General features: G+C 46.0%; 1 protein-coding gene across 1 annotated transcript in view; it reads left to right on the top strand.

Annotated features, from left to right (window-relative positions):
• Nucleotides 1–12,928, top strand: part of cux1a (cut-like homeobox 1a) — a 252,591-nt gene that overhangs the window by 217,346 nt on the left and 22,317 nt on the right. The window contains 6 exon segments of the mRNA XM_080780448.1: nucleotides 515–595; nucleotides 4,124–4,225; nucleotides 5,517–5,714; nucleotides 7,104–7,438; nucleotides 7,920–8,294; nucleotides 10,887–11,046. Of these exon segments, the coding sequence (XP_080636574.1) occupies nucleotides 515–595; nucleotides 4,124–4,225; nucleotides 5,517–5,714; nucleotides 7,104–7,438; nucleotides 7,920–8,294; nucleotides 10,887–11,046 (1,251 nt within the window).

Raw genomic sequence — 12,928 nt, 5'->3', positions numbered from 1 at the left:
ATGAAGACCTAACGGTCGAAACGTTGCAGCTTTTTGCCGATGAAATAAAGTAAGTAAGCTCTGAAAACAAGTGTGCGGATGTTCCTTCCTTCTCCTTGATGTTTGCCTTGATGCCTTGACGTCCAGCACCTGGCCTAAATACAGGCCAAAGATTAAAGACATGCACACAACCCCTCTCTGTGAACACTGCTCAGGACCCATTATTTTAGGCCCGTGGTCACTGAACTAAATTATTCCCCAGCCACACAATCTTCCCAACGTTCTGACACCAAAACGTCATTTTCCAGAGAGACAAATCAGAAGAAAATCAACGTTGTTATCGACCTTCCTCCGTCCCGGCAGCAACAACACACTTTCGGAATATCTATAGCAACAGTAATCATAGAATTAAACATCTTTGTTACAACCCATAAGTGGTGTTTTCTATGCCCCCGTCAGTTTGCAGATACCATCCTCCATCTATCTGGTCCAAGGTCTACTTATCTCTGATGTGTCGCCACTTGTTTTCCAACAGAGAACCCAGGCCAGAACCTAAGCAGGGTGTTTCAAGAGGTTCCGAAGAGAAAACCCCACTCTGAAGGCTCCTCGAGGCCAGGTCTGTTCTTTGCCTTCCCTATCGTGATTGACGCCTATAGCCACTTAAACCCCTCTAGACTTACTAAACTGTACCTGGGTTGGCTCCGTACCTGGACCGCTGTTTTCCATCCACACCAACTCTCTTCGCCCCAAAACTTGCCGATCTACAAGCACACAACGCGTTGTAAACGCGCCAATGTGTGCTTGTAGTTCAGCTATTTATTTTGCTAATGTTCCCACCAGCATACAGATGCTGGGGTTCAAGTGGCTAGTCAGTGTTTTATTTGTATTTCCTGTTAGACATACAGTATAGCTTGAGAATTCTGGCCTGGGAGTCTTGTTGCAAAAAAAAAAACTTAGAAGCTGTTTAACTTAAAGTGGCAGTGTAAAGAGGCTTATTTTTTCATTAATTTCGTTAAATCTAGGAATATCTTTTAATTACCAAGTTATTTGTTGTTCAAAAGGTATGTCGGGGCACAGTGAACACTCGAGTCAAAACAATGATTAGGAGTCTCTGTAATGAGGGGTTATTTGGACTCGACAGACAGCGTTTTACTTGCCGTTTTGTCAAAACAAGACCAAAGCCGGTCAGCAGGTCTCCCTGTGTGACGTCAGGGAGAAACCTCACATGTGTAATTTAACCTTTAAAAGTGGCTTTACCCGCCCCTTAACGATGTACTTTGGCCAGGCTAGTAGTCGGCGTGGTACACGTCCGTTGTCATGCCAAGCAGCCCAAGTCAAATCCAGAGTGTTGCGTTTACCCGTAAGGGTCCATTTGGTTGCATTTGTACATCCTCAGAGTTACGGGTCCATTTGGTTGCATATGTGTAAAGTAACACTTTTTGAGCATTTATTTTTTTGTAGCTAAAAAAAGACAATTGTTATCTTTTGCTGAGAGGCATGGTGTTGGAGAAGCAGAGTTGCTGGGGGAATACGGTGGTGCCAACTCTAGACATTTGACTCAAGCTGTTCACATGCAGTGTGTTTGATGATGGCAGCTCAACAAGCTTTGTGTGGCTTCACGTCCCTGGGGGAAGAAACTCTGGCTCCGCTGTGCTACGCTAGATATGCTGTTATGTCATATTTCTTTTGGCCTTAACGACCGGGCGCGTCATAGCATCTGGAGAGTGTGTGTGTGTGTGTGTGTGTGTGTGTGTGTGTGTGTGTGTGTCTGCGTGTCTGCGTGCGTGTGTGTGTGCGTGGGTGTGTCTGTGTGAGGTCAAACTCCATGCTGGTATACCAGCGGTATAGCCCAGCCTTTCCCGTCACAGAGGCACATGCAGCGAAAAAGAAAAACCCGGAGTCTGAAAAAGTGTAGAAACTGGACCATTTCGGGTCCCATCAGAGTTAAAGGAATACTCATCGTTCGTTCCTACTGCGTGGCTGTCATTGCCCTTGGCAGGGTCATCCCCGTTCCAGCCCGCAAATTACTTCCACTTCCTACCCCGCTGCTAACCCCCTCCCCCCCACACACACACACACACACGCACGCACGCACGCACGCACGCACGCACGCACGCACGCACGCACGCACGCACGCACGCACGCACGCACACACACACACACACACACACACACACACACACACACACACACACACACACACACACACAAACACACAAACACACATGTTATTGTCACACACATGAACAAGCGTGACCTTGCCCAGGAGCCCTGACCAGTGGCTCTAAGGCCAAGGCCAAGGCCAGGCAGTGGAATTGGTCGTCCATTTATTTTTCTTTGTAGAACCTCTTAATACCAATGTACTCCCCCGCCACCGAAGCTCCAGCCCAAACCCCACCCGCCTTCTCCTTTCTCCGTGGAGTCCGTCCAAACAGTCTGCTTCTCTCAGACGGGTCGGAGACAGTAATTAAGTACATTTACTCGAGTACTGCACCTTTGGTAAGCACAGTTTTGTCTGTGCTTCTATGATCTGTATACTTCTTCTCCACTACAGTATACATCTCGGAGGCAAACATTGTACTTCTGTCTCCGCTACAATCATTTTGACCGCTTTAGTTACATGTTAGTTTGTACATTTTTAACTCGTTTTTCTAATAAAATAGTTTTTACTTACTTTGGGTACACTATATAAAATTATAAATCATATGTATTATTATTATTATGGCAACCAATCAAGCGCTATTGTATTATTTCTCCAATCACAAATAGCTGATCTACAGGCTCTCAATGCATCACATTGCAGTGAGCTTGAAGATCTGCTATTTTGTAAAGCTTTTGACACATTTCGAGGCCACTTGAAGTATGCTAATTCTTGTGCACTTTTTTACTCCAGTCACATTTTTAATACAAGCCTTTTACTCGTACAACAGAGTATTTCTAAAATGTGGTATTGGCAAAAAACTGGGAGTACCACTGGGAGCGCATCCAAGGGTTCTGGTTCTCATTGTGCAGAGGCAGACAGACACAGCAGGCCCCCGCTCCGCTCCCACTCCGCTCCCACTCCACTCTCTGGTTTCTGACTTCATGAGGAACATGTGCAACAGTAGCTGCGGCCTCGTGTGTTTTAACAGGATTGAGCTGTGTTGTAAAACCAGAACTCTGGGGAGCAGCCGCCTGCCACTGTGTATGTGTGTGTTTGTGTGTGTGTGTGTGCGTGTGTGCGTGCGTGCGTGCGTGCGTGTGTGCGTGCCACTGTGTGCGTGCCCGTGCGATCATCCGTGCGTGTGGGGCAGGGGGTATTGTTTATTTTTTTCCTGGCCAGGGCTCACTGAAGAACACTTTTCATAATGCGTTGGGTTTCTCAAAGTGCCCTAGCCCCTGATAACTTCGATAATATTTTGAATTCATCAATATCATTTTTAGACACACTATAGTAAAACGGAGCTGCAGATGTACTAGTTGCGTTCTTTTTCAATCCACACCGAATCTCTCACGAATAGGGATGCTGGGGTTCAAGTGGCTAAAGGTCAATCATGAAGTTATTTCCAGTCTGTCCTAATGGAAACGGAACATGATGGACTGTATCTCAGCGGGAGAGATCTACATATTTGTTTAGCGTACTGTGACATAAATGTAAGGTGATGTACTGTATAAAGAAACAATGTAATAGAGGGGTGCCGTGGAAGAAAAAGTCATTGACCTGAGTGTGACCTGAGCCAAAAACGTTTGAGAAACCCTAGTCTACTCTAAAGAGCCGCCATGTTCGAGTCAGACCTGATAAGACCAAACAAAGGCTGGGAGGGATCCTCTGAAAATGTGTTGCGTGCTCATCATAGTCACAGAGGTTTTTTTCCTTACCATTTAAACCTTATACTAAGTTGACCGAGTCACCCAGAGCTGTATACTTGTGCTGCTAGTTCTTCCCCTCGACATCAAATATCATAGGCCAAGATAACTCATTTACAAGCTCACAGCTACAAGCTCTACAAGCTGCGAGCTTGTAGAGTTGCTATTTTCATCCACCGTTCATCACAGAATTAATAGGGACAATGTGATCAATTATCTCAAACGTTCTATCCATTGACTCCCTTGTATTTTTATGTCATAATAATACGTGTATTTCTCTTTCTTATGGCCCTCGCAGGTAACATTACTACCAGGATCCGCACCCCAGAGACCGGTTCAGACGAAGCCATCAAGTCCATTCTGGAACAAGCCAAGAGGGAGCTGCAGGTTCAGAAAGCAGGTGAGTGGACACCTTGTACCATGTACATACCAGCTGTTTGTGTTGTATAGCTTATCTTTTCGCCACTGTCGGGAGAAAACCACCAATGTGTAACTAAGTTTTAGAGGGTTTTCTTTTAACCAATGAGTATTAAAATCGGAAAAATCATTTTTCTGTCGCTGCACAATAGTGTCTCCCAAAGGTTCACCTGTTCAGCAAGGAGTGGAACTAGGAGGAATAGCGTGTTCCTCCACACACTTTACTCTACGCTATTTTGGTTTCCGTACGAGGCGAGACTTTAGGGAGCGCTTGGTTTTCGTGAAACATTATAGCACTGAGCGCACTGTGCAATACAAACCGATGCGTGAGTGCGCTCCCGGGGCCGGCACGCATATCCGAATAGGCCCTAGTATAAAGCAGTGGCGGGACTACACATGAGGGGAAATTGGCATAATTACTAAATTGGGAGAAAAAGGGTGGGAAAAAACATTGAAACAAAAATAAAATGCTCTTTGAGCATTCAAACTGTATTTCTGTGTGTAGAGCAATGCAGTGCAGACTGTGTTGCGTGGCGGCCTTTAAAGATGAGCTCAAAGCTGTATTGAAGCTGTTCAAACATTCATTTTGGCATGTCCTCCCAGGCCAGTGTGACTCCAACAGGCTTCCTGGGAGAAGCCTATTTCTGTACCTGATGTGATGAACCACGGCATCTGTTCTCAATTTGATGTTCATACTTCCAAGAGCTCCCAGCAGATGTCTTTATTATTTATTTTCTGCTTCAAGAAGTTGCAACTCTTTCACTGCAGTTGAAAAAGAGCTTTTGGGGGGCACGGCACGCTGTCTCTGCACAGCCACAGTAATCTGCCTATAGATTGATCCTTGTAGACCCTTGTAACTCTAAAGGGCCTTTCAAACGGACAGCGATGGACGCACACGTTGTTGTCGCCTGGATCATCGACAGGTCTGCTCCAGGACTGCTCAAGAGGGGCGCGGCAACGCAGGCGTAAAAAAAAGAAGCTAAACAGAATCCAGGTCTGTTGAGTCGTGGGCGTGCGTGAAACGAGCACGCGCAGCGACAATTTAACGGGACCGCGCCGGGTTCCGTGGCATTGTTCCTACCTCCCATTGTTACTAACCCTGTCTCTAAGCCTAACCCTAAACATAACATAACATAACATAAACTTTTATAGTGTAATATCACTTAGCCCTATCTTTAACTGTGTTTGTGCGTTTAACAAACAGCGTTTGAATACGCCAACAATGAAACGAGATTGACGAGTTTCTCTCTCTCTCTCTCTCTCTCTCTCTCCAGTGGACTCGTCCCACTCGGTGTCCAGCGGCCTCAGCAGCATGATGGGCCAGTCCAGCTCAGACGACAACATCCAGAACATCCTGGACCAGGCCCGTCGACAGATGGAGGCGCAGCACGCTGCTCTGGAGCCCCTCCTCAAGGGCTCCTCCTCCTCCATGGGCAACCACGACCTCTCCCTGCTCCCCCCTAAGCTGCTAGGTAAAGACCTCTCCCTGCTCCCCCCTAAGCTGCTGGGTAAAGACCTCTCCCTGCTTCCCCCTAAGCTGCTAGGTAAAGACCTGCTTTTTTCAGCATGTAAAATGACTTCTACTGGATCTCTTGTCCACTTCTAGTCCACTCCTAACATTTTAGTCTAGTTTATTTTAGTTGACAAAATATTTGTATATCATATTTAGTCATAGTTTCAGTCATCATAGCTTAGTTTTAATTTAGTTTTCGTCGGTGAAAAAATGTAGTCGACGAACATTTTTCGTCGACGAACATTTTTCGTCGACGAAACCGTCAGGATTTAGAAGCAAGTTTTGGGCCTCAGGACTAAATGGGTTAAATTATGTTGAACTCTGGGTGACATTACATTACATTACATTAGTCTATACGTTAGAATTACAGTAGAGGGGGCACGGTGGCACAGTTGGTAGTGCTGTCGCCTCACAGCTAGAAGGTCCTGGGTTCGATTCCCGCTGGGCACACTGTGGGCACTGGCGGCGTGTTCCCTCCTCCGCGTCATCAGTGCCCATACCCGAGGCGGGGGTTGGCGATAGGGCCTTTCTGTGTGGAGTTTGCATGTTCTCCCCGTGTCCCCTAGGGTAGATACAAAGTGCTTTACAGAAAAATGGAGGATAAAAGAAAAGCAAGGCAACAACATTAAAAACAAGCAGTAATGCAATACAGTGAGGACATGAATAACAAAAATAAAAAATAAAAGATCAATTAAAAGCAATGTTGTAGAAGTGGGTCTTGAGCTGATCGAGCTTTAAAAATGTCTACAGAGGCTGCCTGACGAAGGTACAGTGGGAGCTTGTTCCATGCCGACGGCCCGTAGAAGCAAAAAGCTGCTTCCCCGTATTTTTTAGTTGCCATTTTTTTTGGCAAAGCGAGCAGGAATTGGCTGTAATAAATTATGTATGACTGACTGACTGGCGTCAGAGTACATGTCTTATGTCGCAGTGTTGTTTTTGGCAGCACATCTCTATTTTAGTTTTAGTCATAGTCTCTTGAAACTTTTTCATTTAGTTTCAGTCACATTTTAGTCACCTGGAATGTTTTAGTGTTTAGTCTAGTTTTAGTCGACTAAATATCATAAGATTTGTGTCGACCTAAAAAACAACAAAAGGGGTTTTGTTGTTAGCATTATGTTATGCTTTAGCTATTGAAAAATAGCAGATCTACAAGCTCATAGCGCGCCACCGAGTGGCTTGCTACGAGCTTGTAGGTCTGCTATTTTTGAAAAATCAGAGAACCACTGACATAGAATCATAGCTTTTTCAGAAAACTGTCGTAGAAGACATTTTTAGAATCTGATCTCAGGTCAGAATGGGTTAAATGGATTTGTTTGATGAAGTCGTTGCACCCCTTTGCCTGCTACAGGTTCCCCCGTGGTCACCCTGTCCCCGTCGCCCTACTCCCCGCTGGCGCTGTCCCTGAAGAAGGCCTCGGGGCCCGGTGGCGGTGGCGCCGCCTCCTCCCCGTCTCCCTCCTCCATACTGGACTTCAGCTCCGGCCTGGTGAAGAAGGAGGCCGGAGGGGAGGCGGCCGTGGGGGAGGCGGGAGGAGGAGGAGGAGGAGGAGGGATGCTATTGGACGGCGGCAAGCAGGGGCGGAGTTCCTGGAGGGACCAATGGTGGAGCGGCATGCACCCCGGGGGGTGGGCGCTCGGCGGGAGCGAATATGACGCTCGCAACAACCAGGACGACTGCAAGGAGGTACAGTACAGTACAGTACACAGGGATGAACGCGGGTCGTATAGCGACCCCCTGCATTCATGCACTGCAGTGATTCTCCTTTTCTGTCTGTGAGAGTCGCAGAGAGCATGAATACTCAATACACTCCCTCTGCCAACCTGGGGAGAGCAACGGACTGACCTCATGCTTCCTTCAATACATGAGGAGTTGCACGTAGCGTGTGTGGGTGGAAGGGGGAGGCAGTATAGAGACCAGGATTTCTGCATGTTTTTTGTGAGGGTACCTACCCTAGGGTTAACTCTCACACTTGCCGTTCAAAGCATAAATGGGCGTTTAGGCGACCACAAATAGACCCACTCGACCCTAGCTTGTAACTAACCCGAGAGCGTACAGATGTAATAATCCAGAATCACTGTATGCTATTATTCCACGTACAGATACTGTAGATAAACACAAAACAATCAAAGCGTCCACATAACACTCACCTCTCTCGTCCCGTCAGAAACCCCCCCGGCTGGGCGGTCCCTCGTCGTCCTCCTCCTCCATGGACTTCTGGAAGGACTGGCCGCGGGCCGACTCTCCGTACTCGCAGGCCGGCTCCGAGGCGCAGGGCCCCCCGAGCCGAGGCGACACCCCTCAGAGCAGCCCCTCGCCCCTGGGGCTGGTGGCCGGCCTGGGACCCCTGGGGCCCCTGCTGGTGTCCAGCTCCGCGGCGGCGGCGGCAGCGGCCAAGACGCCCCGGCCGTCGGTGGCGCCGCTGAAGCCCGAGCAGTACGAGTTCTACATGTACCAGGACGTGGACACCCAGGAGCTCACCCAGCAGGTCAAGGACAAGCTGGCCAAGAACGGCATCTGCCAGAGGATCTTTGGAGAGAAGGTGCGCTGGGAAAAGAGACCCAATATACTGGACATGCTGCTATGCTATGCTCTGTAAAGCCCCCCCCCCCACACACTTCCAGTCCGGAAAAGAATCGGTGGAATATTTTTAAGCTCGCTTACCTCTAACATTACGGTAATCATCGCTGATGGTCGCTCGTGTTCATATTTGGAACGAGAGGCAGGTTGAAGTCAGAAATGAAGAGCTTAGTATATCCAACTGATCAAAACCACGGAGAGCGCTCTAGATTAATGTGTTAATGTATTATGTACAATGTTAATGTTGATGTACAGTCAAAAGTTATGCTAAAAGCATAACACAAAAGGGCCTCCTCCAGGGCTTGTTTCCATTGAGGTATGTAGGTATGTAATTACACTCAGTTCATCAGTAACACATTATGATACATACAATACAATAGAATACGTTCAAAAATGCATTGGGGTTTTGGTAGGGAGTCGAGATCTGTGTTTGGCAGGGTAAGATAGTACACTAAGGTTGGCAAGGAATAGCACACTAATCCTGTTTTGAATGGGGGATATAAGTTGATACCTTCCAAAAAAAAAAGGGACATGTAACGTTCCAAGATTCAATAATGTCAGACTACAGAAGTCCTTTTGTTCATCCGTCGATTTTGAGGCTAAATTTAGAAACCTGGCCGAGGGCCAGTCGGACAATGAAGGACATCCCTGCCCTTGTCTTTGATGTCTTTTATGTATGCAATTCAACTGTTCTTTTTTTCTTTTTTGTCATGTCAAAATGGAAACAATCTATTTCACCATGTACCGTCGAACAAAAACATTCCAGGCGAGAAACAGGCCAGGCGGTCGCTCTATATCGATTTATTTCACATTTAAACAATATTATATATTGCTGTTGGAGAGGGGAGACCTTCTGAATGTGAACGTTGCATAGCAACCAGCTTGTTTGCACAGGCAGTAGAAATGATCCTTGTAATGAAATTGTTCTTTAGATGGTTTTAATAGGGATATGAAATGTTGCCATATTTGGTAACCGTTTTATAAAAGCAATACTTCTTGGAGCTTATTGCTTTCAAGCTGCAATCCGGATCATATGTTTTTACTTTAGTATTCTTTTTAAATAATTATTTTATTTTTATTTCCTTTTGATAATGTAACATTAACTGGAACGCATCTGTGTTACCTGAGCCTTTAACCACTTATAACCATAACTTTATCTGTTGAAAAATAGCAGATCTACAAGCTCGAAGAATCGTGAAAATTTGTGTAAATCTTTGACAGCAAACGTTTTAACGTTTTAACTCAAATATTTGCTGGAACAACATCTTTTGAGACGGGGGGGGGGGGACTGTGTCTGCGGCCAAATACATATTCTGTGGGTCCTTGACATGAAAGGGTTTGAGAACCACTGACATAGAAACAGGTTTTTCAGAAAACTGTGGTGTCTTGTAGAATCCGGCCTCATCCTAAATGGGTTAAATCATTTCCTCTTCTACCCTGGACTTGAACCCGGTCTCATGCCGCAAGTGCTTAGCCTGGCATGGCCAGACTACTATCACGCCGTAGATATTAGTCTGGAACATCGACGTGGAAGATTTATTTCCAAGGCGCGGTTGTTGTTACAAACAAAAAAAGACTTTGAAAAGACACTGAATAGTGGGCTCTGATTGGTCACCCACAACTTTGGGATGAGTGAAATGTAATTCAAACTGTTCAGTGCCAGGCCATCTCCCCAGGGATTCCCCCCCCCCACCCCACCCCCCCTGTGGCAGTTTGGTCTGGTTTCCAGCAGTGTTGATTTTGTCTAAGAAAAAAAAAAGTTCGTCGACTACCTTTTTTCACTGACAAAAACTACATAAATACGAAGCCATGGTGACTAAAACTATGACAATTTTGTCAACAAATACAAACTAGACTAAAATGTTAGGAAGGGACTAGTGGACAAGAGATCCAGTGTAAGCAAAAGTCATTTTACACTTGGTTGCATGCTGAAAATAGTAGATCTACAATCTCACAACGCCTCACACTGCGACGTGTTGTCAGCTTGTAGATCAGCTATTTTCAGCAAGTGTAAAATCAGACGGCATCAAGGCCCACCAAAATACATTTTGGACGACTAAATCACGACTAAAATTGTATGTTATTTAGTCGACTAAAACACTAAAACATTCCAGGTGACTAAAATGTGACTAAAACTAAATTAAAAATGTGCTGTCAAAAACAACACTGGTTTCCAGGCTAACTTAAGTGCTGCAATTTATTTGACTGATTATTAGACTGAAGCTGCATGGGGCAGTCCACTCAGAGAGTGGACTGACTCACGGCCAGTGAGTGGGGCCCCGACCCGCAGGTTGGGAATCGCTGCACGCTTTAGATAAAATGTGCTGATATATAACCTGAATATCAATGTTCTGTCCACAAATTACACTTTTAAGAGACACGCACACGCACACGCACACACACACACACACACACACACACACACACACACACACACACACACACACACACACACACACACACACACACACACACACACACAGACACAGAGGAATGTTGTCCCACTTTAGCATTGACCTAAACGAGGGTGTGTGTGTCGTGGCTGTCCCACCAGGTGCTGGGCCTGTCCCAGGGCAGCGTCAGTGACATGCTGTCCAGACCCAAACCCTGGGCCAAGCTGACCCAGAAGGGACGAGAGCCCTTCATCCGCATGCAGCTGTGGCTCAACGGAGAGCTGGGACACAACGTCCTGCCACTGCAGGGACACACGCACGGTGAGCTGCGTTTACACACACACACACACACACACATGCACGCACGCATGCACACACGCACACACATGCACGCACGCATGCACACACGCACACACACACACACACACACACACACACACACATACACAAGCGTGCATACATGCATATCCATGGATAGGGATATGTACAATGTTGCCAGATTTTGTGAGAGAAATACGCAGGTGTATGAATACATACATACAGGCCCAAACGGAGCGACTTTAGACCTATCTACCTATCTATTCACTGCTATTTGCAAATAGCAGATCTACAAGCTCACAGCAGGCTTGTAGATCTGCTATTTAGAAGATGGGGATACGCGGACAATTAGCTTACATATTAATTTGGCGATGCTTGACGTGAAAATGTTTGAGAACCACTGATTTGAACAATATTTCGGAAGCAATAAGTCTAAATACTAAGAAACGACTCTTTTTGAAACGAGCCCAAAAAACGGCAACCTGCAAATACCAGGATTTACAGAAAAACTAGGCCAGAGCCGTTTATAATAACGCTTAGTTTGCATTGTAAGCTTGTGTAGTTCGGCTATTCGGCTATTATTTTTAATTAAGAATTAAGTGAAAGAGAGTAACTTTTTCTTTCCTTTATAATTTCTATCCCACGATTTTGCAACCCATTTTCTCACCCAGTGTCAATTATCTAATGTAATCCTATTGAAATGAAAGAAAGTGACTATTGAACCAATGGAAAGTATTAACAAGAGCTTGTGACTAAATCATTTCATTGGATCCATTTGGAACTTCCTGTAAAGTAACAGCTTCGGACATACAGGGTTTCCACCTGACAGCGTGCACACACACACACACACACACACACACACACACAAGCACACACACACGCACGCACGCACACAAGCACACACACACACGCACGCACGCACACATGCACGCAAGCACGCACGGACGCACACACGTCACAAACGACCCGCTGGAGCCAATGCGACCGCAGACGAGTAAATTGGGCCAGCTAATTAGAGAAGGCTGTGCGCTTTGGTAGCGACGACGACTAATGACAAAGCATGGTCACAGACACAGCACGATGCAGCACCCGTCCAGCGCCTCCCTCCCTCCCTCCTCCCTCCTCCCTCACTAATGTTGTTTATGTGTTGTCGATTTTCTTTCTTTTCCTTTGCTTTTCTGTTTTTCTTTTTTTTTAATCACAGATAAATAGAATTGTGGAGGCTAAATCTAATTTGCAGCTTTTGCCATCTCAGACCCCGGGCCCAGATTAAAGCTGTGATGTGATTTCTTTATTTATTTATTTTCGTTCCTTTCAAGTCCAGATAATGAGTTTTAAATGCAAAGCCTGACCTTCCACCACAAGTTCCAGGAAGTAAAGCAGAACCAGATGATCAATTAGAGATGTTCCAAGTTTCTGTTGCGGGAGTGACTCGGAGCAAAGCACAGCTGCAATGAACACCGTCACTGATTGAATGGACTCTGTACGGCTGCTATACACTTATTCTGACTGATCCATTAGAAAACATATACCGGTAATCGATTTTGAGGGTAGCTTGAAATTCCATTATGCTAGATGTGCCATTTTTGTTTCACTGTGCGATGCTGTTGCACGCCAAAGTATAACATCTTTAGTGGCTTTAGTGGTTAGTCACTATAGTCAGACTTCAGAAATCTATAAGAATTGTTTTTATTTCACGTCGATTTGTTGATTCATGCAGTTTCTGGATCCAGCTCGTCCTACTGGCGAGCATGATGAGCAACGTGATCTGACAGTGGAATCTGTGGACAGACAGACAGACAGACAGACAGACAGACAGACAGACAGACAGACAGACAGGCAGGCAGACAGACAGGCAGGCAGGCAGGCAGGCAGGCAGGCAGGC

Source organism: Protomyctophum bolini, assembly GCF_963924005.1.
Source record: "Protomyctophum bolini genome assembly, chromosome: 13".
In the NCBI taxonomy this organism is placed as follows: Eukaryota; Metazoa; Chordata; class Actinopteri; order Myctophiformes; family Myctophidae; genus Protomyctophum; species Protomyctophum bolini.
This window is presented reverse-complemented; position numbering and strand designations above follow the sequence as displayed.